Here is a 24,993-nt window from a genome sequence, read left to right as displayed (position 1 = left end):
TGAAGGAAGTGCCCCAAATCTCAGTCCGCAGAAGGGCTAATGCACATCTTCCAGAGGTGGTCAACCTGAAGAATGCAGCGTGCTGCAGAGCAACAGGCTGTTCTGGGAAAACTTAAGTCCGATTTGTAACATGCAAGGTGTTCTTGTGCTTGCAAGCTGCACGCAACTGTTACACAGTCTTTCACAGCGGTTAAGTGCAATTAACTATTCCCACAGACAAAAAGGACATTCCTAGTTTGGAGAAGTTGAAGTTTTGGAGTGTTACAAAAAAGCTAAAATGAAACAAGCAAATTGTCAAGGTTTATTGGATATGATAGTTTGTTTTTCCATAACCATGTTCAGAAATTGAAACAGTTATATATGCAACAGTAACAATGAAAAATGTTCAGGCACAGTGCTCAGGCTGTAAATAAAAGAGATTTGCACTGTTACACAATGGTGTCTTGATTGTTTGTCCACATATGTGGACATAATTTTTTTCAAAAAGAGCTTCATGTTCAAAGATAATATCTGGTTATTATATTTATTGGTTCACTCTAACCCAAAATAGCTAGAAGAAATCTAAAATGCAAGCCAAACCAAAGCTCAGGTCTTAGGAGGTAGCATAATACAAATAAAACAAATCAAGAGACATAAATGCGCATATCTTTTTATTGTTTTGGAGCACACTAGCTTCTAGATATATTTAAGGTTAACATATTAGCTAACACATCTTTTATATAAGTGGATCTAACAGTAGTTATATACAGATTAGGTACAGTAGATTACAGTACAGAACTTGAATAACATAAATGTAAATAACACTGCATGGTCTTCACTGTATACATTAAGAATAGATAAATATTAAAGTTGAAAAGTTATTCAGTTAAGAGCAGTAAGTAATTTGTTGTTTGATTAACATTAAAAACAGACAGCAGCAGGAATATTAGCATGCAGTCTGATACTGTTACACATGAGTTGTCTTTCTCGACTGTTTACGGGCTTCATTGCACAGAATATGCACTGTGAGAAACTCGCACTTTGTTTGATGTTACGCTTGCAGTGTGTGGTCTCGCCTGCCGGTATTTTCCTTACAAATGATCTACGAAGGCATAATTTTATGTCGTTTGGAATGTATTGGGCTTATATATTGAAACTCACTGACAGTGAGCTGCTTTCAATTTCAAATGCGTGTGTTTTGTGTGCAACTCTGTGTAAGTGGTTAAATTAACTTACATCTCAAAATGCTTTTATGATGCAAATTAATGTAAACACAGTCTGTTGTGTCTTAAGGGATTAAACAGACAGGACAAACCACATCTTATATTTCAGAAGAGATCTGTGCATTAAAGGACAAGTTCGGTATTTTACACTTAAAGCCCTGTTTACAGATCGTATCTGATGAAATAGAACGGTTAAGATGTAAATAAACCTAAAATTCTCGGGACAGCAGCATGTGTCCAAATTTTAATCTTAACCGTTCTATTTCATCAGATACGATCTGTAAACAGGGCTTTAAGTGTAAAATACCGAACTTGTCCTTTAAGGCTGATTTATACTTTTGCGTCGGACCTACGCTGTATCCTCTATGCCAGGGGTCGGCAAGTAACTTTGGCCGCGGGCCAATATTTTTTTTAGCCAGTAGATGGCGGGCCAGCTACACAGAGTAGGCCTATGGATACAAATTAAATACTTTTATATAGGCCTATAATCGCGGAATATGATGGGTCCGTCACCGTCCGTGGATCATTCGTTCAATCGTTTTTTCAAATTAAAACCAAAAATAAAAAGATGAAAAACGACTTGTTTTTCCATTATTTATTTCCTGAACTAAAATGAAAAAACTAATAACAATGAGTTTTCTGATTTTCTGATTGTGCTCAGATCAAAAATAGAAAAAAATTATTACTGGATTAGACAAATTTTAATTTTGATTTTTAATTTAACACCTTAGGCATATATCAAGGAAATCATTTTAAACAGATCAAGTACTATTGTGGTAACAGATTACAGCCATTTTGATAAAGGTGTGAATAGCAATCATACTCATTCGCTTACAGTCCGACTTTTGAACTTTATTCCTTTTTTTTGTATTATTATTTATTCGGGACACACACATACACACCTAAGGTTTAAGCAGTTCTGCGCGGGACTGTTTTTTTTCTGTCCCGCTCCCACAAGGTTCTATTCAGCAACCGCTTAAAATACACTCGGTGTTCACCCGCTTTATTTCCCGACCTGACGGTTCCACAAAATTTAGATCTCGTTTCCATAATCTCACATTCAAATGTCTCTAACGGCAAGAATGAGATTAAGTAGCCTATAATAAATGCTATACAAAAATTGTGTTCGTGTCAATATAAATATTAGGCTATTTTAACATTGTACTGTCAGCAGAGAAAAAAAATGCCACAGAAAAAAATTATGAAATATAAGTAGCCTAACATAAATTAAATAGGACAAAGCCTATCACTCAAATTTCTAAGCAACATAAACGAAAATCATATTGCCCTACTGACAAATGAAGTAGGCTATTTTCTGCCGAACTATTTCAAACATCCTTGCAAAAAAAGAATGTTGTTGACTGACAATGGTTTCAGTACCAAACAGCTCCTCAGAGCTAGGTGTACAGGTGGTCAGAATTAAGTGCGGATACGCTGTCAAAAGATGTCGGGAGTGGGCTATTGTCAGTCAGACCGCCCGCTCCGTCCAAAGTAGCCTACACCAGAGTTCTGACCGCTACCGTATTTTGACGCGCGAATGGACACAAAGTGGTCAAGCGTCTAACTAGACGCGGCAGGCGCGAATTTGGCGCCCTATTCGTGTCCGGTGTGAACGCACAGTTATACTTTAAAATGTATATGTATGTGAAATCGCCGCGTGACTACGGCTTTTCTCAAGTAGTGGAAGAGTTTTGTGCAGCATTTAGGACTTCCAAAATAATCCGGCGGGCCAGAAAATATTGCTGGCGGGCCAGTTTTGGCCCGCAGGCCGCCAGTTGTCGTTCCCTGCTCTATGCTGTAGGCTACGTGTCGGTTTTCATTTATACTTCTGCATTGTAGTCCGCAATAACGTGCAATTACACAAAAAAAAAAAGTTACATTTTTGGAGAGGTGCATGTAAGGATACGCCGTAGTCTGTGCTACACACAGACTACGACGTAGCTACGGAGTGAGTTTGACGCAGAAGTATAAATTGGACTTTGGTGTAAATGCACCTTATTAGGCCCAGTCCCATTTCTACCCCTCAGCCCTACACTGTCACGATTATCTTTTGGTTGGAGGGGAAGAGGTAGGGGGAAGGGACAGATAGCCCTTCAAACAAAGATTATTCCGGGACCCCACTTCAAATGAAGGGGTATGAGAAGCGATATATAAATGTAATGAATTATTATTATTATTATTATTATCATTCTACAGCGAGGAAGATTATTCACAAGGGGAAAACATTCAAGACATCTTCCTAGGAGTGGATGTCCCAGCAAATTTACCCCAAGGTCAGACCTTGCAGTGCTCAGAAAAACTGCAAAAAACTCAAGAGCTACATCTTAAACTCTACAGGCCTCAGTTAACATGTAAAATGATAGTACAATTAGAAAATGACTGAACAAGTATTGCCTGTTTGGAAGGGTTGTCAGGAGAAAGTCTCTTCTCTCTAAAAAGAATGTGACAGTAAAGCTTAGGTTTGCAAAGTTGCATCTGAACAAACCACAAGACTTCTGGAACAATGTCCTTTGGATAGACGAGACGATAAGTGGAGATGTTTGGCCATAATGCACAGTGCCACGTTTGGTGAAAACCAAACACCAAACACAGCATATCAGGACAAACACCTTATACCAACTGTCAAGTACTGTGGTGAAGGGGTGAGGATTTGAGCTTGTTTTGCAGCCACAGGATCTGGGCGCCTTGCAGTCATTGAGTGAACCATGAACTCCTCTGTATACCAAAGTATTCTAGAGTCAAATGTGAGGCCATCTGTCCAACAGCTAAAGCTTGGCCGTAATTGGGTCATGCAACAGGACAATGATCCCAAGCACACCAGCAAATCTACAACATTCAAAGTCTAGACCTCAACCCATTTGAAATGCTGTAGTAGGACCTTAAGAGAGCTGTGCATAAACAGATACCCACAAAACTGCATCTGAGACGCGTCTCTCTGTAGGCAAGGGCGTGGTGAGCTGGTGCCCTCTGACGTCACAGGGCACTACAACTTCCAATAGGAAAATTCAACTGCAGTAGCCACCGTTCAACTTGAAGAGGGCAGCACTCAAATATATTGTAGAATTAAAACTCTTTAAACCCAAATGTAAAAAAAACCATAGAATTCAAAAGAAGGTACCTTCTTTTTCACATGACTGTATATACTTGGACAATAATTCATTTATTTATTTATTTTCAATTTAAACCAAAAACTCTTCTGTACTGCTGCTTTAAAGCAGATAATATCCAGTAAACTTTCCATGAACTGGGCACAAACTGTAGCCTAAAATTCAGTTTTCTTTTACTTTTTAACAAATGAAAGGTGATTTAAGAAACTGACATTCATTCAAACACCAGGATGTCAGACTAAATATTATCTTAACTGTTTTAGTTTTATATTGTATATCATATTGTACATATTGTAATCATTGGCGTTCTTATAATTAGGGGCCAAACACCGAAGGTGTGTAGGCATCCATTATAATTGTTGCATTCTTGTTAGGGGCCAAGCACCTGTTGTAAATGTTGGCATTCTTATTATTATTCTTCGGTTTCCCCTCTGGAAGTCTATGGCTGCCTTAGAATTACTTGCGGAAAAAGTTAATGAAATGTGGCACAGATAGAAAATAGTCTCAACTGTCACCATAGCAAATTTGTCTCTAACTCAATCCCTCTAGCTCCACCAACTGTCCAAAGTTGCACTCAAGTTTGTGCTAATAACTTTTGAACCGTAAGGGCTAGAAACATAATTATTTTTTCCTATGATTCCTTGGCTCTAGACAATTCGATTACATTGTTTCCGTCATGAAAAAGTTTACGCCATTTAGAATTTTCCCAAAAAACCTACTTTTTCAAACCCCATGTCGATAAAAATTATGGAATTCAAGTCAATTCATCAAACCGTTTTCTAATAACGCGCAAACGAATTCGACAAAGTACCTGCTAAAATGAACATGAGGCTATATCTCCGCTACTGAGGGTCCTGCACAGTTTCGGTGCAGTTCCACCCAGTGGTCAGGAGATATGAATTTTTTTTTTTTTTCTTATAACTTATGAACACTTCGGCCCCAAAAAAAACTGGTCTTGTTAGATTCGTTGCATCATGCTCCAACAAACTTTCCTATGTTGACGATTTGGGCGTCGGCCATTTTTAATTTGTCGTAAAATGCTATATTTTACAAATGCATTGGCGTATCGTTACGAAACTAGGTATGTATCTTTGGCACCATGCCTTGACAGTACTCAAAAAGTTTATAATGAAATTTCCAGTAATGCTAATAACTTTTGATCAAATTAGCCTTATTTGAATGAAACTGGTCCCAATAAATTCCTTAGGTCAAGCCGAGAACTTAGATACCAACTTTGCCATTGTCGGGCAAAATTCCTGTATTCATTTTGATTTTATCTTTAAAAACCTAGTTTTACTCTTTAAACACCTCCTAGACCATTTGTCAGATTTTCACCAAATTTGAGTAAGATCATCTTCAGACTGTGCCAACAAAAGTTATGGATTTCGTGTCTATAGACGAAACAGTTTTCATATACCACAACAACAAAGTTGAGGCATGATGACAAAACAACCCTGAGGCTGTATCTCTGCAATGCTTTGGTATATTGACACCAAACGTTGCATGTGTCATTGTCACCTCATCTTGACTGGTTGAAAGTGATAAACCATTGAATCAAATTACTGGTGGTTGTATTCATAATTTTGCAGCCATTTTGCATAAAATCATCTTAAACTGTTTTAATTGCTCATTGTCGTAGTTGGTCTGATGCTTCCAGCCATGTTAGCATGATTTATTGTGTCCTTTGTGCTTGGCCCCGATAATTGCTGCTTGCAGCTGTATTTATATTTATGTCTGATTTACTATCTTTGCAACCATATTACTAAATTTTTTAACATGTTACAACCCTGACTTATAAAATGCAGTTAGTAAAACATATCTGATACACTACAAAACCTATCATTTGTGCTGGTAATGTTTTAAATATAATATTTGGATGATAACTGTACCAAATTCATCAAAATGTTCATATTTTCTACTATTATGTCAGGGTTCACATGTCCTTTCCCTTTCACATTTCTCTCTTTGATAAAAAAAAAAATGATTTACTGAAAATCAAACTTTTGATTTTTATTTTAAAACTATTTTTACTTTCATTTTAGACCTGATAGAAGAGAACAAGGAGATTGAAGAACTGTTTGAAGTGGGGCAGAAACATCATATCAAAACTGAAGAAAAATCTTTGAGTCCCTCATTAAAAAGAAGATACAAAATATGTTTTACTTGCCCACAGTGTGGAAAAAGTTTCCCATACAAACAAAGTCTTGAACTTCACATGAGAATTCACACTGGAGAAAAACCTTTCACATGTAATCAGTGTGGGAAGAGTTTTACACAAAAAGGAACCCTTAGCGAACACATGAGGATCCACACTGGAGAGAAGCCGTACGCATGTGCTCAGTGTGGGAAGAATTTCACACAAAAAGGAAACCTTAACAAGCATATGAAGATCCACACTGGAGAGAAGCCGCACACATGCGATCAGTGTGGGAAGTGTTTCAGACAAAAAGTAATCCTTAACGAACATATGAGGATCCACACTGGAGAGAAGCCGTACTCATGTGATAAGTGTGGGAAGAGTTTTGCTCAAAAAGGACACCTTAACAAACATATTAAAATCCACACTGGTGAGAAGCCGTACACTTGCGAACAGTGTGGGAAGAGTTTCACACAAAAAGTAATTCTTAATGAACACATGAGGATTCACACTGGACAGAAGCCGTACACATGTGAACACTGCGAGAAAATTTTCACAATAAAAAGAAATCTTAATGAACACATGAAAATCCACACTGGGGAGAGGCCTTACGCATGTGATCAGTGTGATAAGAGTTTCACACAAAAAGGAACCCTAAACGAACACATGAGAATCCACACTGGAGAGAAGCCGTATTCATGTGCTCAATGTGGGAAGAGTTTCACACAAAAAGGAAATCTTAACAAACATGTGAAAATCCACACTGGAGAGAAGCCGCACACATGCGATCAGTGTGGAAAGAGTTTCAGACAAAAAGTTATCCTTAACGAACACATGAGGATCCACACTGGAGAGAAGCCGTATTCATGTGCTCAATGTGGGAAGAGTTTCACACAAAAAGGAAACCTTAACAAACATGTGAAAATCCACACTGGAGAGAAGCCGTTCACATGTGATCAGTCCAGGAAGAGTTTTGCACAAAAAGAAACCCTTATGGATCACATGAAAAGCCACACTGGGAAGAAGCCGCACACATGTGATCAGTGTGGGAAGAGTTTTGCTCATAAAGCAACCCTAAATGAACACATGAAAATCCACACTGGAGAGAAGCCGCACACATGTGATCAGTGTGGGAAGAGTTTCACACAAAGAGGAACCCTTAAAGATCACATAAGAATTCACACTGGAGTGAAGCCATACGCATGTGATCAGTGTGGGAAGAGTTTCGCACAAAAAGGAAACCTTAATGATCACATGAAAATCCACACTGGGGAGAAGCCGTACGCATGTGATCAGTGTGAGAAGAGTTTTACACGAAAAGAGCACCTTAATGAACACATGAAAATCCACACAGGAGAAAAGCCACACATATGTGATCAGTGTGGGAAAAGTTTCACACAAAAAGGAACCCTTAAGGATCACATGAGAATCCACACTGGAGAGAAGCCATACACTTGCGATCAGTGTGGGAAGTGTTTCACACAAAAAGGAAATCTTAATAAACATGTGAAAATCCACACTGGAGAGAAGCTGTACAAATGTGATCAGTCTGGGAAGAGTTTCACACAAAAAGGAACCCTTAAGGATCACATGAGAATCCACACTGGGGAGAAGCCGTACACCTGTGGTCAATGTGGGAAGAGTTTCACGCAAAAAGGAAACCTCAACGTACACATGAAAATCCACACTGGAGAGAAGCCTTACACATGTGATCAGTGTGGGAAGTGTTTCACACATAAAGGAAATCTTAACGTACACATAAAAAGCCATACTGGGGAGAAGCCGTACACATGTGATCAGTGTGGGAAGAGTTTTGCGCATAAGGCAACCCTTACTGAACACATTAAAATTCACACTGGGGAGAAGCCGCACACATGTGATCAGTGTGGGAAGAGTTTCACACGAAAAGAAAACCTTAATGATCACATGAGAATCCACACTGGAGTGAAGCCACACACATGTGATCAATGTGGGAAGTGTTTCGCACAAAAAAGACACCTTACTGATCATATGAGAATCCACACTGGAGAGAAGCCGTACACATGTGATCAGTGTGGGAAGAGTTTCCGAAAATCAAGTGTTTTTAAAGTACATCTGCTTACTCATTCTAGAGAAAGACTATATAACTGTGACCAATGCGGTAAAACATTTTTTAGGGCAGATTTCCTGAAGGACCACCTGAAAGTTCATACAAAGGAGAAGCCTTACGTCTGTTATTTGTGTGGAAAGAGTTTTAGTCAAATGGGTGCATTAAAAATACACCAGAAAAGACACAGCGGTGTAAAGGATCATATTTGCTGTGAGTGTGGGAAGACTTTTTTTACTGATGGTGCACTGAAAGTGCACCAGACTGTTCACACTAGAGAAACACCTTACAAGTGTTCATACTGTGACAAGAGATTCAAACTGTCAGTATATCTGAAAATACATGAGAGGGTCCACACTGGAGAGAAGCCACATGCATGTGATCAGTGTGGGAAGAGCTTCACACTAAAAGGAAATCTTAACGAACACATGAAAATCCACACTGGAGAGAAGCCATTCACATGTAATCAGTGTGGGAAGAGATTCACGCATAAAGGAAATCTTAACGTACACATGAAAAGCCACACTGGGGAGAAGCCATACACATGTGATCAGTGTGGGAAGAGTTTTGCGCATAAAGTAACCCTTTACAAACACATGAGGTTCCACACTGGGGAGAAGCCGCACACATGTGATCAATGTGGGAAGAATTTCACACAAAAAGAGCACCTTAATGAACACATGAAAATCCACACTGGAGAGAAGCCGCACAAATGTGATCAATGTGGGAAGAGTTTCACACAAAAAGGAAACCTTAACGAACACATGAAAATCCACACTGGAGAGAAGCCGCACAAATGTGATCAATGTGGGAAGAGTTTCACACATAAAGGAAACCTTAACGTGCACATTAAAAGGCATGCCGGAGTGAAGCCATACACATGTGATCAATGTGGGAAGAGTTTCAGAAAATCAAGTGTTTTCAAATTACATCTGTGTGCTCATTCTAGAGAAGAACTATATGACAGTGACCAGTGCAGTACAAATTTTTTTATGGCAGATTTCCTGAAGGACCACCTGAAAGTTCATACAAATGAGAAACCTCATGTGTGTTCTTTATGCGGAAAGAGTTTTAGTGAGCCGAGTGGTTTGAAATTACACCAGAAAAGACACAGCGGTGTGAAGGATCATGTTTGCTCTAAGTGTGGTAAGACTTTTTTTACAGATGGAGAACTGAAAGTGCATCAGACAGTTCACACTAGAATACAACCTTATAAGTGTTCTCTCTGTGATAAGAGATTCAAACGGTCAATATATCTGAAAATACATGAGAGGATCCACACTGGAGAGAAGCCGTATCACTGCCATTCATGTGGAAAGAGTTTTACTCAATTATCTTCTCTAATCTTTCATAAAAGAAAATGCATGTCTGATAATACAGTAAGTAGTTCGAGTTCTGATCCTGTACTTCCAGGTGTGATGCTGTGTAGTCCTGCATCAGAGATTATTTTGATAATCGATTAATCAAAGATTATTAGAACGATTAATCGACTGCTCATTGATTATTTCACAGATTAATCAGTAGGCTTTGATCACTTATTCAGCTTTTGCAGTTAGTTAAAATGTTGAGTTATACCCATTCTAACTAATAAATAAAACAAGGAAAACACTTGAAAACTTCTTTGTAATAAACTTCTGAGTAAACTGAATTGACCAATCTCCTTCAGGTTTTCAGAAGTCATCAATAAGCCAACTTTGCTTAGATCTGAAACAGAAAAACAAAAGGGCACATATTTTAGAATACATATTCACACATTGTAGATAAAATATTAATCTACAAACAATAATTGTTGGTATACAATTACAATTATTCAATTATATTTTTTACAATAAGATTTTTGATGCACAAAATGAGATGACAGGTAGAGAGACATTCACATTTACCATTTAAATTTATAAATGTGGCGGATAAAAACAATCGTCATTTAAATATCACGCCCCTAAAAATTCACAGTTTAGAAGCCTTGACCCTTGGATTTACGACATGGAGAAATGTAACCTGGCCAAGAAGAGTAATTAATCTCATGAAAGAGAAATTGGTCTTACACCAAAAACACCCGTTAACCTCGTATTTGACCGTTCGCAAAGACCCGCCCCCTTTAGTTACTGTTGCTATTTCCGACACACCACACCATGTTCTCATGCAGTGAAAAATACATTGCGGAGCAGAGAGGACACTGACAAGGCGTTGACAGACAGGACAGACCAGGTTACTTTTGATATGAAACAAAGTCTCACCTTTCAAATTTGGTAATTTTTTAAAGAAATTTAAACAATATACCGTTTTGTGGCTGTTTAATGTGTCTGACAGATCGCTGTAGAGCCTCAGTTAAAGCTGCTCGTGGACCGATCATCTCTTCCTTCTAGTTCATTTATAGCATCAAATAAACATGTATGAACATAAGAAGGAATGTTGTTTTAACTGCGGAAAGAGGCAGTACACACCGTTTTTCAAGTTCAAATCCTCCAACGTTAATCTACTAACTCTCCTGACTGCTTTGTCGGACAAAAATGGCGGATTCAGCGGATGATAGATTATGATTGGTCCGATCTCCTGCCAATCAAACTTCCTGCGAAGGGTCAATTGCAAACAAATACATTAATTTATATGTTGTAAGGGAAACCGGTCAATTTAGCTCAAAGGGAATTATTAATGAATTAATAGGGAATTTTGAAAGATTCACTTATTTTACCGATGAACAAATGACTTGTCTAGCGCTCAATTCAATGGGCCTTAACTATCAAGTCTGCAGTGGATATTAATATCCAAACTATAGTGAAAACACTTTTAGCACAGTAACAAGATCAGCAGTTTAAGAAATTAAATTTGTAAGCATATAACACAAGAACACTTCTCTTTAAATACGAATTAGACTTGGAGGGCCCTATCTTGCACCCAGCGCAATTGGCTTTGTACACTGACGCATGTATCATTCCTATTTTGCACCCGCGCACAGCGGACTTTTTCCTCCACAGACGCACGTCGGTAAACTAGGAAAAACACTTGCGCTCCCCGGGGCGGTCCAGCGCAAAGAGGAGGCGTGTTCCGGCGCAAACGTTCCCTCATGCTATTTTGCAGGTTTAGAAAACTATTCCGCCACTGACCGAAAAAACCTAGTTTAAAGTCAGTGGCGCGTTGCGCATGTTATTCATATGCTATTTTAAGGGCGCATGCTTGGCCATAATCAATGTAGTGTGTGCCCAACGGGTGTGTGCCCAACTGTCTAATCTACACAGAAGCAGCAGTTTTCATTTTTGCAAATCATACATTATTACGATAGATAGATAGACAGACAGACAGACAATTTATTTATTATAAAAGCATACATCTAGCTTACACATTTACCCAAATTATCATACGCCTGTTTAACCGAAGTTAATTTGGGTGGGTTTCTCCATCCCCAATGTCACTTCTCTGTGTTTTATGGCCGTGACGAGAGCGTTGCTCTCCTCGGCTGTGAACCGCTCCTGGCGCGCGCCTGGCAAATCTGCCGTTACAATAGCAATCCGCCATGGAAAAAGCGCATCTGCTCTTAAAGGGAATGTGAGATGTCGCTCTGATTGGTTTATTTCACGTTATGCCCAAACCTACTTGCGTACTTGATACTTGCGTTTCAGATCGTTAAAATAGGGCCCGGAGTATTCTTACATAAAACTAATACCTAACATAAACGCATGCACACACACATTCACACAAGTTGCAGAAAGAAAGAAAGTGGGGAAAGTACAAGTTTTAAGAGAGTGAAATTATAAATTCCCAAGTTTCTAGCAAATATGCCTGGATTGATCTAGAAAATTGGATTGTTTTAGTCATAGTCTTTTGACTAAAATGCCATTTAGTTTTAGTCAACTTATTTGTTTTAGTTTTAGTCTAGTTTTATACAACTAAATACAATAAAATTTTAGTCGACTAAATTTACTAAAATTGAATGGGTTTAGTTAAATTGTAATGCATTAATTTAGAATTTATCTAAAATTTCCAAACCCATTATATACTCCTGGAGAAAACATCTATTAACCTGTTAATGTGGATAATTTTAAAGTTTGAACATGCAATACAGACAGATCTAACTTCTGTGACATAATATTTTTTTTTAATCTTAATTATCTTAACATTAAATGAAACCACTTCTAAAGAAGAACAGTCTTCTTTTAAATTAAGGATGTATGCATACTTTATAACAACTTGCATGCATCGTTCTTTATTCTTTAAGCAGACATATTTACTTGTACAAATTAAATATAATTAATCCTTTTTAAAGAGCAGTGAATGCTTTTCTCTTTTTCTTTTGTTGTTTGATTAATATTGTAAGACTTGAGAAATTAGAGAAATGCCAGGCAGTCTATTGAGGAACGACCACTCCCTGAGAGGATAAAAGACATTTCTGGAAATTAACATTTGAACTCTCTCGTGAAACTAGCACCATCATTCGAGACGCAAGTCTCACATAAGCAATCCTACTCTACATTTCTTCCCCTCTTCCCCCATCCCTTCTCTCTCAAAATTCACCCAAGAATCTATATGGTTTAATGTGAATAATTATCATACAGTATTACACATGTTTGGTATTATTTGAAATGCCTCAGTGCACCTGCTACAAAGGTCTCTTTCCCAAAGAAGTAAAACAAAAGGTAATAAGGTTTTTAAGAGTTTAGAGATAACTGGCACACAAAGGAGGGTGGGTCTCCAGGCAAATGGTCTCCTACTCCCAAAAGGTGTCAACTCTGAATGTAAATTCCCATTGTTAGCAGATGTTTCCATGTGAAAGAAGTTTCTGTCTATATAATGAAATGCAACAAGAGGATCAGCGCGATTCTGTAACCCAGATCAGCCTGTGATGCAGTGTAAGCAAAACACTTAGCATCATGTATTTTATATGTCAAGGTATTGAATCTTTTCTCTTTATTCCAGAGCATTTGATGTTTTGTATCTATTATCTTGATGAAATTGACCTGATACATTTTAACTGACATAATAAATTGTAAACATTTGATTTTATTCTAATCGACTCTGACATTATTTTCAGTAAAGAGTTAAAAGAAGAGTCAAACATTCACTCACATTTAATGATGCACAGATATCATTAAAACCTTTTCATTTATGGAGTCAGATGAAATAACGAGAAAATACATATGAGAAAATGAATTTCATTTAATCAAAATACTTTGCCACTAGAAAAGACAGTAACGCGCAGAGACCTTCACCCGCTGACCGGAGGCCTCCATTGGGCCATTTGAGTCGGGTTTTACAATATTAAGGGCACAGATGGCATTAGGTTTATTACGCACTGTCACTTTAAGATCGAATGTGCTGATCCAATTGCACTGATGCACATCCTATATTCAGGCAGCATTAATCCGCCACTGCCCTAATAGCAACGTTGACTAGTTTTTTGTAATTTGATGCAAAGGTAATTTAATACAAAGTATAGCCTAGTGTTAGAAATTAACATAAAAAAATAATAATAAAAAAAATAAAAAAAAACTTTGCAGGATTTACAATGCAACAGGTTAAAATGCGTAATCACAGTCTTTGAAAAGTGCACATGGTCCACCCGGGCGATAGGTGGCGGTAATGCACTGTGTGTCTGCGATCTGCCATACAACAAGAAGAAGACGTCACTCTTTTGATGTGAGGTAAGCAGCTCACTGTGCTTCGTTTATACAGTTATTAAAAATAACACGGCTTGTTAAAGCAACATTTTACAGAGTCTTTTCTGTGTTCTATATTCATCTGCTACAGAGCTATTTGTGCGTCTTTTCTGGCGTCTGCTGCTTACTGACTGACAAACACTTAGCATTGCAGGCAACTATGTGAGGAACTATAATGTTAAAATTCATTAAGATCTGAGCGATTATTGTGTGTTTTTGTATGTTCGTCTGGAGCAATAATGGTATTTACTGGTATGTCACTTGATCAAAAAAGTCAGAGTATGATCTGTAAGGGGAATTAATAGGGATTGATCTCTATTTATCTTTTGTTTTTTGGTTAATCTATTTTTAACATTAATGTCTATTTCTGACTTAAAGAGGCTTTAAATTTCAGATCCAGATTAAATTCATATCCAACACAAGTGGTAAATCTGAGTATGTAGATAAATGTGATGGACACTTTACATCGGAAACATTAAAATATTGCTTTGTCGTGCTTGTTCTTTGTATTGAAAGAGCCGTTTCTGTCCTTAGAAGAAAAATGTTTATAATCTAATTTCTTTTATGACAATATTATGCAGTGACTGTAGTTGTAGATTCAACTATAGATAGGTTCACAATCACATGGACTTATGCTGCTGTATGGAAGTTATTATAACTGGTTAATGAAACAATCTCCCTGATAAGACTCAATAAGAGGGAGTGTCACAATTAACAGCTGCTCAAAAGCCTCTTCATGTCAAAAAATAGATAATAATGTCAACAGAATGACCCACTGACAAAATATAGTTATGAAAAATATATGAATTTGTTTTAAAACAAATGAAATAACTTACATTTTTATAGTTGGATAGATAAACTAACAAAATGCTTTAAATGTGTGAATTAATGAAAGCATACATTTTTGATAACTGATTTATTTTTTATTTTTGCAGATCTGCTCTTATCACAGCAGTTCACCTTCAGTGAAGCTCCTCCCACAGCGATTCACCAATAAATGCTGAAATATTTCCATCAGCCTACAAGTGAGGAAGATAGAGTTTGCGAAAGAACATTGAAAACATGAATGATCCAGAACCCATCAGAATAAAACTGGAAGATACAGAAGAACAAAGCGGTGATCCAGAACTCTGCAGAATAAAACAGGAAGATACTGAAGAACTTAGAGGTTGGTGTTCATTCTTGATTCTTCAATAAGGTTATAAATCTTAAAGGCCCACTGAGGTGCTTTGAAATGTGCAGCGTTATTCAGTGTGTTGACGTAATTTCCACTGCCAAGTCTAACTCATTTATTGTAGCGGCCAAAGCCGTTTCAAACAAATGGTGTACATCCATAGCCATCTTGCAATGTTTACTAATGACTTCGACGTCACAGCGTTGTCGTCATCTGTTTAGCCCGCCTCTGGCCCACCTATATCAGATAACCCGATGTGATTGGTGCAGCTCGGATACAAGGGCATATTTAATGAGCATCATTACTCGACGCCAGAGTAAACTCGCTGAGCAAATTCAACTTGTGCTCTCGTGAGAACTCTGGATTTCCAGGGTACTCGTCAGTAGTCAAGTCATCAAACCGTTTCTCCTCCTAATCTCCTCCATATCGCTTTAAAATACAGCATTCTGTCAAAGGGGTCCGCGCTGACTCATGCATATGACCTGCACTGTGCTATCGTGTCTCTGGACTGGTACAGACTGTGTGCGTGTTGCTGCGGTTTGCGTGACACTAACGGGAAACCAGACGTCATTCGCCCCTATGAAAAGCATATTTACACTGTCTGAATTGTTCTGTTCATGGCATCCAATAGCCACAAAGGGGCTACGTAACGGGATGGCTCGCAACTCGCTCGCACTCGGTTGTCATTTCATTATGTAAAGGAAGACTGACGATCTTAGCTTGATTTTTACTTTTATTTTAGCTTGACGTATGCAGACATGATTTAACCAACACAATACGGTCAACAGAAAGTTGGCTCCCGTTACTTGCCCCTTTCAACACTAGCCCAAACAATCCGGCAAAGGAAATAATAAAGAAAACAGAAGTGATCACCTGTGCCCACGTGACAGTGAATAATCCAAAAAAAAAAATTTCACAGAAATTTCTACACGTTCCTAATCCCCTATGTATTGCATTATGTGCCATTCACCATATAGAAAATAGTAATTGTGTCAACAAGTGATGGATTTTCGCTGCAGCTTCAGCGTCTATTTATAGTAGAGCTGCACGATTCTGGATAAATTGAGAATCACAATTTTTTCTGCGTAAAATAAAGATCGCGATTCTCCCACAATTCTGAAAAAAAAAAAATTAGACAATTAAACAAAATAACATGCAAACTAGAGGTTCTGAATAATTGTTCTTTGCTCTAGTCTATTTAAAAAATATATGAATTGGAACAGAATGATTACAAAAAAAATTGTCTCGTCTAATTAGTCAATGTCTCATTGATAAAAACTAAATTGTCCGTTCAAGCACAAGATGTGAAGGATAAATCAATTCAGTATTTGCATGCTGTCAGTGCTTTCTGGGCGCTCACTTTCATTTCCCCCAAGAAGAAGCAGAGCCGGAGGATCTCAGACAAATTTCATTGAGAATCCCACCAGCGAACACGAATACAACAGTTTTTATAGAATAAGAGGTATGGCAAAAATTACATGAAACATTACAATTACATTAGAATAATTTCCCTACAATTTGATTGGTTCTTCATAGACAAGCACTCTTGTTACTAGGTAACCACAAGGTTTCAAGTTGAAACATCTGTCTAGTTTAATTTCCCATATTTGTTATTTTTACACTCACACAACCAAAGTCACAAGTTTTTGCAAAAAGGGGAAACATTTAAAAGCATATGAATGTTGTTCCTGCAAGAAAAACAAATGTTAGTTATGATTAATTAAAAAATCCATTACGCATCCGATCGTGGTTGTATCTCTCTATTAGTGTTACTTGATCTTAGTGCTGCATTTGATACTATTGACCACAACATTCTTTTAAATAGACTCAAAAATTATGTTAGCATTAATGGAATTGCATTAGCATGGTTTAAATCATACTTATCTGACCGTTAGCAGTAAATGAAGAGATGTCACATCGATCAAAATTTCAGTATGGTGTACCACAAGGCTCAGTACTAGGACCGTTGTTGTTCACTCTGAACATGCTACCCTTGGGATATATTTTAAATAAACATGGCATTAGTTTTCACTGTTATGCTGATGATACTCAACTTTATATTTCTTCACGCCCGACGTCCACACCAGCGTTTTAGCTGCGTATTAGAATTGATCTCCGTCCACATTAAAACGACTGAAAACGCGGATCACGTGACCATTCACCAACACTGGGCATGCGCGTGCCGGTGTAAACACAACTTCATTGATAAAATGATCCCACCATGCGCTGGTTCTTACCGGGTTAACCCAAAACCGACGCTCCATGTACGGTCGATACCGCCACTGCACACGGGAATTGTCACAGATCGCTCGAATAATAGCTTGCCTCCGGCGCATGTAGGCAGTTATAGCATTGTAAAATGCAGAATTTACTTGCACAACAGCTGCTAGCAAAGATATACGCCATGACTGATGACATCCAATCATAGAGCGGAGCGTGAGCCTCTACTACGTCATCGTTTCTAAAGTCCTCCGTTTTGACCCGTCCAGACTAAAACGCCCTCCGGAGATTCAAAACGAAAAACGGGTCGGCAGCGTTTCTAAACTTCTCCGTTTTGGGTCTCCGTTTTTGCCGTTTTAGTGTGGATGGGAGGTGCAAACGTAGCAAAAGGTCTCCGTTTTTAAACGAAAACGCAGTAGTGTGGACGGGGCCCAAGGCTAGATTATTGTTATGCTCTTATGGGTGGTTGCCTTGCATGCTTAATAAACAAACTACAGCTGGTCCAAAACACAGCAGGTATAGTTCTTACCAGAACCAGGAAGTATGACCATATTATCCCAGTTCTGTCAACACTGCATTGGCTCCCTATTAAACATTGTATACATTTTAAAATATTGCTGATTACTTACAAAGCACTAAATGGTTTAGCTCCGCAGTACTCGAGTGAGCTCTTAACTCAATATTATCCTTCACGTCCATTGCGATCTCAAAATTCCGGCCAGTTGATAATATTCTAATACCTAGAATATCAAAATCGACTGCTGGCTTTAGATCTTTTTCCTATTTAGCACCAAAACTTTGGAACCGTCTTCCTAACATTTTCCGGGAAGCAGACACGCTCTGTCAGTTTAAATCTAGACTAAAAACACATCTCTTTGACCTGGCATACACATAACACATAATACATTTATATAATTCAATGTTAGGCTGCAAAGATTAGGTCCTAATCTGCATAGATTAGGTCAACCTTACCAGGTTGTTCATAAAAGCCGAAATGTGCCCAGATGTAGGCTTTTAAAATAGTTGGAGCATTTTTAATTCTCTCGCACTTGCGTCTCACCTCCCTCTGCCATTGTATGCTACCGCGACAAAGCACGTACACGACAAATGACGTCAGAAAAGCGTAAGTACATTATAATCGGTTATGGTCTATTACTGAACCAATACCGAATCGTCCTCGTCTGCATCGCGATGCATCGTAGAAACGATACATTTTTACACCCCTAATACCTATAGACTAAACACATAATACGCTTGTGCACGCCGTCAGCGCTTTCAAAGGTTCGCGTTTTTGAAGTTTGCAAAGAGAGAATTTTTTCTTTTTCAAGACTTGCACCTTGGAACCTATTTCAAGGTTTGCGTTCTCGAGCCACCAGGCACTGTTGTTGTGTAAATGAGCGGGCCGGAGCGAGTTAAGGGTTTTAGAACGGTGTTGTGTTAGCGGCCCCTAAGTTAATAACTAATGATCTTTGCAGCGGAGGCGAATCAATCAAAACTAACTTTAGCTGGACAATAACTTTATCCTAGAGCTGCTGTAAAGCCAAAACAATCTTTGTTACTTTAATTTCCTATTGTCACTGTAAAGCTGCTTTGAAACAATCTATATTGTTAAAAGCGCTATATAAATGAAGGTGACTTGACTTGACTTAATACAATTTAAGTCTCTGAGTTGTTGCCATCTCTGAAAAGCTTTCTTCTTGGCAATGTACGTGACACCTAGGGTTGTGTATTGGCAACAAAGTCATGATACGATACTTACCCGATATACGATGTATATCACAATACGGGTCTGCACTAAACTTCACCTCTGCATAATTTAGTGTAACATTGCTAACTATGAAAACCAGGCATTTGCCCTCTGCATTATGAAGGGCCTCTGTAGCACTGTATAACAATATATTGATTTATGTCTGGTTCACTTTATTGCAACCATATTACTAAAATTTTTAACATGTTACAACCTTACGTGTAAAATGCAGTTAATCAAATATATCTAATAGTTCTCACTACAAATCCTGTAATTTGTGCTGGTCATGTTTTTGTTCCAACTTTTGGAAATTTGTTGTTTTTTTAAAAACTTTTTTTAACTTTAATTTTAGACCTGATAGAAGAGAACATGGAGATTGAAGAACCGTTTGAAATGGGGGAGAAACATCATGTCAAAACTGAAGATAAATCCTTGAGTCCCTCATTGAAAAGAGACAAATTATGTTTCACTTGCCCTGAGTGTGGAAAGAGTTTCCCATACAAGCAAAGTCTTGAACTTCACATTAGAATTCACACTGGAGAGAAGCCTTTCACATGTAATCAGTGTGGGAAGAGCTTCTCACAAAAAAAAACCTTCAACGAACACATGAGGATCCACACTGGAGAGAAGCCGTACACATGTGGTCAATGTGGGAAGAGTTTCACACAAAAAGGAAATCTTAACAAGCATATGAAAATCCACACTGGAGAGAAGCCGTACACATGCGATCAGTGTGGGAAGAGTTTCACACAAAAAGTAATCCTTAACGAACACATGAGAATCCACACTGGAGAGAAGCCGTACACATGTGATCACTGTGAGAAGATTTTCTCAATAAAAAGAAACCTTAATGAACACATGAAAATCCACACCGGGGAGAAGCCATACGCATGTAATCAGTGTGATAAGAGTTTCACACAAAAAGGAACCCTTAAGGATCACTTGAAAATCCACACTGGAGAGAAGCCGCATGCATGTGATCAATGTGGAAAGTGTTTCACGCAAAAAAGACAGCTTAATGATCACATGAGAATCCACACTGGAGAGAAGCCATACACATGTGATCAATGTGGAAAGAGTTTCAGAAAATCAAGCGTTTTTAAAGTACATCTGCTTACTCATTCTAGAGAAAGACTACACAACTGTGACCAATGCGGTAAAACATTTTTTAGGGCAGATTTCCTAAAGGACCACCTGAAAGTTCATACAAAGGAGAAGCCTTACGTCTGTTATATGTGCGAAAAGAGTTTTAGTCAGATGGGCGCATTAAAAATACACCAGAAAAAACACAGCGGTGTGAAGGATCATATTTGTTCTGAGTGTGGAAAGACTTTTTTTACTGATGGTGCACTGAAAGTGCACCAGACTGTTCACACTAGAGAAACACCTTACAAGTGTTCATACTGTGACAAGAGTTTTAAACGGTCAGTATATCTGAAAATACATGAGAGGGTCCACACTGGGGAGAAGCCACATGCATGTGATCAGTGTGGGAAGAGCTTCACACTAAAAGGAAACCTTAACGTACACATGAAAACCCACACTGGAGAGAAGCCGCACACATGTGAAAAATGTGGGAAGAGTTTTGCGCATAAATCAACCCTTAACGAACACATGCAAATCCACACTGGAGAGAAGCCATACATATGTGATCAATGTAGGAAGAGTTTCACACGAAAAGAGCACCTTAATGAACACATGAAAATCCACATGGGAGAGAAGACACACACATGTGATCAGTGTGGGAAGAGTTTCACACAAAAAGGAAACCTTAACGAACACATAAAAATCCACACTGGAGAGAAGCCGCACACATGTGATCAATGTGGGAAGAGTTTCACGCATAAAGGAAACCTTAACGTACACATTAAAATCCACGCTGGAGTGAAGCCATACACGTGATCCATATGGGAAGAGTTTCAGAAAATCAAGTGTTTTAAAAGTACATCTGCATACTCATTTTAGAGAAGGACTATATAACAGTGACCAGTGCAGTAAAAAAGAAATTGAGCATATTTGCTAAAGCACCACCTGCTTTATTCAAAGGAGAAGCCTTAAATATGTTATTTGTGTGTTAAAATTACACCAGAAAAAGACAGCAATGGGAAGGATCATGCACCAGACAGTTCAGACTACAGAAATACCTTATAAGGTGTTCACACTGTGACGAGATTTAGACGGTCAATATATCTGAAAATACATGAGAGGATCCACACTGGAGAGAAATCGTATTACTGCCATTCATGTGTAAAGAATCTTTCATTAAAAAAAGTAGTTTGAGTTCGGATCTTGTACTTCCATTTGTGATGCTGTCTAGTGCTGCATCAGAGATTATTTTACAGATAAATCAGGCTTTGATCACTTATTTAGCTTTTGCAGTTTGTTAATGTTGAGTCATTCCAATTGTAACTTATACAGTGAGGAAAATAAGTATTTGAACACCCTGCTATTTTGCAAGTTCTCCCACTTAGAAATCATGGAGGGGTCTGAAATTGTCATCGTAGGTGCATGTCCACTGTGAGAGACATAATAAAAAAATAAATAATAAAAATCCAGAAATCACAATGTATGATTTTTTAACTATTTATTTGTATGATACAGCTGCAAATAAGTATTTGAACTCCTGAGAAAATCAATGTTAATATTTGGTACAGTAGCATTTGTTTGCAATTACAGAGGTCAAACGTTTCCTGTAGTTTTTCACCAGGTTTGCACACACTGCAGGAGGGATTTTTGCCCACTCCTCCACACAGATCTTCTCTAGATCAGTCAGGTTTCTGGACTGTCGCTGAGAAACACGGAGTTTGAGCTCCCTCCAAAGATTCTCTATTGGGTTTAGGTCTGGAGACTGGCTAGGCCACGCCAGAACCTTGATATGCTTCTTACAGAGCCACTCCTTGGTTATCCTGGCTGTGTGCTTTGGGTCATTGTCATGTTGGAAGACCCAGCCTCAACCCATCTTCAATACTCTAACTGAGGGAAGGAGGTTGTTCCCCAAAATCTCCCGGTCATCCTCTCCTTAATACAGTGCAGTCGCCCTGTCCCATGTGCAGAAAAACACCCCCAAAGCATGATGCTACCACCCCCATGCTTCACAGTAGGGATGGTGTTCTTGGGATGGTACTCATCATTCTTCTTCCTCCAAACACGTTTAGTGGAATTATGACCAAAAAGTTCTATTTTGGTCTTATCTGACCACATGATTTTCTCCCATGACTCCTCTGGATCATCAAATGGTCATTGGCAAACTTAAGACGGGCCTTGACATGTGCTGGTTTAAGCAGGGGAACCTTCCGTGCCATGCATGATTTCAAATCATGACGTCTTAGTGTATTACCAACAGTAACCTTGGAAACGGTGGTCCCAGCTCTTTTCAGGTCATTGACCAGCTCCTCCCGTGTAGTTCTGGGCTGATTTCTCACCTTTCTTAGGATCATTGAGACCCCACGAGGTGAGATCTTGCATGGAGCCCCAGTCCAAGAGAAATTGACAGCCATGTTTAGCTTCTTCCATTTTCTAATGATTGCTCCAACAGTGGACCTTTTTTCACCAAGCTGCTTGGCAATTTCCCCGTAGCCCTTTCCAGCCTTGTGGAGGTGTACAATTTTGTCTCTAGTGTCTTTGGACAGCTCTTTGGTCTTGGCCATGTTAGTAGTTGGATTCTTACTGATTGTATGGGGTGGACAGGTGTCTTTATGCAGCTAATGACCTCAAACAGGTGCATCTAATTTAGGATAATAAATGGAGTGGAGGTGGACATTTTAAAGGCAGACTAACAGGTCTTTGAGGGTCAGAATTCTAGCTGATAGACAGGTGTTCAAATACTTATTTGCAGCTGTATCATACAAATAAATAGTTAAAAAATCATATATTGTGATTTCTGGATTTTTTTATTTAGATTATGTCTCTCACAGTGGACATGCACCTACGATGACAATTTCAGACCCCTCCATGATTTCTAAGTGGGAGAACTTGCAAACTAGCAGGGTGTTCAAATACTTATTTTCCTCACTGTATAAATGTAAATTGTAAAATTTACATAATGTAAAATAAAACAAAATGAAACAAGGAAACTACTTCAGTTTTTGAAAATATCTTTATAATAAACTTTGTCAGCTGAATTGACCTACACTATATTGCCAAAAGTTTTGGGACGCCTGCCTTGCACATAAACTTTAATTACATCCCATTCTTAATCCGTAGGGTTTAATATGGAGTTGGCCCACCCTTTGCAGCTATGACAGTGTAAGGCCCGCTATATTAGTCCAATCTCCGGTTCGCCAATACACGGGGAAGGTATCACGTGTTCTGTCCTCACTCATGCAAAGTATTGGTTGGTTAAATTTGTAATACATTAATCATATGTATTTACTCTTTAATTCATCTGACTCCATAAATGAAAGGTTTTAATAATATCTGTGCCTCACTAAAAGTGAGCGAATGTTTGACTATTCCTTTAAACCATTAAATAAACAATGTCAAAATCAGTTGGAATAATCACATTGTAGCAATTTAATATTTCAGATATCAGAGATCAATTCCACAATCAATTCAAATATCTAGGACATGGTTATACATTGGTTACACCAAAGAATCTTACACAGCTTGTACCTGAGAGAGAGAGAGAGAGAGAGAGAGAGAGAGAGAGAGAGAGAGAGAGAGAGAGAGAGAGACCACCTATTCCATTCCACGTCCAGCCAAGAAGCAGCCCCAGAGAGGGCCAGAACACCTTCCTTTATTCTCTCCTGACCAGGTGATATGGGGGATGGGGTGAGACCACCCTCAAATGGCTTCTATCCCACAGAAGGGGGGTTGCCTTATCTGGCCTTATCTCTAAACCAGTTTTCGATGAACTTCTATAAACCTTATTTCCTTTTATTTTATCTCTCTGGATATGAGATATCTGTACCACTCACTTTGAGACATTTCAAATGACACCAAAAGCATAACAGTCAATGATAAACATTCGCATTAAACCATGTTCTTGTGTGAGTTCTTTGTTGTTAGTTCATGTGCTTGTGTGAGTTCAAATGTTAATTAGCCAGCCGGGCCCTTTTGTCCCATAAATTAGGCCTCAACCAGTATTTTTAGTCTTACAACAGCTTCAACTCTTCTGGGAAGGCTTTGCACAAGGTTTAGGAGTGTGTTTATGGGAATTTTTTACCATTCTTCTAGAAGCGCATTTGTGAGGTCAGGCACTGATGTTGGACAAAAAGGCCAGTGCCCGGTTGCATAAAGCACCTTAAGTGTAATTTTCCCTTAAGTTCGCCCTTATGTTTCCCTTAAACCTAAAGGCCTGCCAACAATTTGGCCCATCACTCAGAACTGTGCAGGCCTATGGCCCCTTGTATTAATGAACAATTTAGGGATTTTTACGTCACTCTTTATTGCTCTGCAAATACAGCTGATGAATCTCTTAACGATATCTTTTTCCAGAACATAATTATTCCACATCTTGATTCTGATATTGCTTCTAAACTGGAGGAGCCCAATACTTTGAAGGAAATTAAGGAAGTGAGGAAGTAAGGAACAAGGAGAGAGGAAGTTTCCTGAGGAGTTATGAGCGAAGATACACAGGTGTATCCTTCCCTCGCATCTTAAGGGGGTGAAGCTAAGACGCGAGAAAAGAAACAAGGATGCACAAATAGGAAATGAGGAACACCCTATGT

The 24,993-nt window shown here is 38.5% G+C and overlaps 2 protein-coding genes and 1 long non-coding RNA gene across 12 annotated transcripts in view; all 3 read left to right on the top strand.

Annotated features, from left to right (window-relative positions):
- LOC309475591 (uncharacterized protein) overlaps window positions 1-13,530 on the top strand; it is a 66,650-nt gene extending 53,120 nt beyond the window's left edge. For all 6 annotated transcript variants that reach the window (XM_082138413.1, XM_082138409.1, XM_082138412.1 and 3 more), the window contains one exon: window positions 6,352-13,530. In XM_082138413.1, coding sequence (XP_081994539.1) covers window positions 6,352-9,995 — 3,644 coding nt within the window. In that variant the 3' untranslated portion in view covers window positions 9,996-13,530. The remainder of the gene's footprint in view (window positions 1-6,351) is intronic.
- A 128-nt stretch (window positions 13,531-13,658) lies between these two features.
- On the top strand, window positions 13,659-23,998 carry LOC309475605 (uncharacterized protein). Of its 5 annotated transcripts, none has more exons than XM_082138449.1 (4): window positions 13,659-14,168; window positions 15,119-15,351; window positions 16,737-16,819; window positions 19,677-23,998. In XM_082138449.1, exon 4 carries the CDS (start codon window positions 19,694-19,696, stop codon window positions 21,224-21,226), a length of 1,533 nt encoding a protein of 510 aa, XP_081994575.1. In that variant the 5' UTR covers window positions 13,659-14,168; window positions 15,119-15,351; window positions 16,737-16,819; window positions 19,677-19,693; the 3' UTR covers window positions 21,227-23,998. The 5 variants fall into 5 exon arrangements, with proteins under 5 accessions (XP_081994575.1, XP_081994574.1, XP_081994573.1 ...); XM_082138448.1 differs by having other exon boundaries at window positions 16,734-16,819; XM_082138447.1 differs by lacking the exon at window positions 16,737-16,819 and having other exon boundaries at window positions 19,686-23,998.
- LOC309475733 lies at window positions 17,439-19,616 on the top strand. Its single transcript, XR_014197823.1, has 2 exons — window positions 17,439-18,750; window positions 18,990-19,616. It is a non-coding gene; the product is annotated as an uncharacterized lncRNA (long non-coding RNA).
- Window positions 23,999-24,993: the final 995 nt, after the last annotated feature.

The sequence above is a fragment of the Leuciscus leuciscus genome, assembly GCF_965113295.1.
Source record: "Leuciscus leuciscus genome assembly, chromosome: 15".
Taxonomy (NCBI): domain Eukaryota; kingdom Metazoa; phylum Chordata; class Actinopteri; order Cypriniformes; family Leuciscidae; genus Leuciscus; species Leuciscus leuciscus.
This window is presented reverse-complemented; position numbering and strand designations above follow the sequence as displayed.

Bases quoted from the DNA above. Each gene is read 5' to 3' on its own strand.
- LOC309475605 (XM_082138445.1), top strand. From the start codon at position 15,246: ATGAATGATCCAGAACCCATCAGAATAAAACTGGAAGATACAGAAGAA. The intron at 15,352-19,676 runs GTTGGTGTTCAT...CTTTAATTTTAG, and splicing joins AGATACTGAAGAACTTAGAG to ACCTGATAGAAGAGAACATG.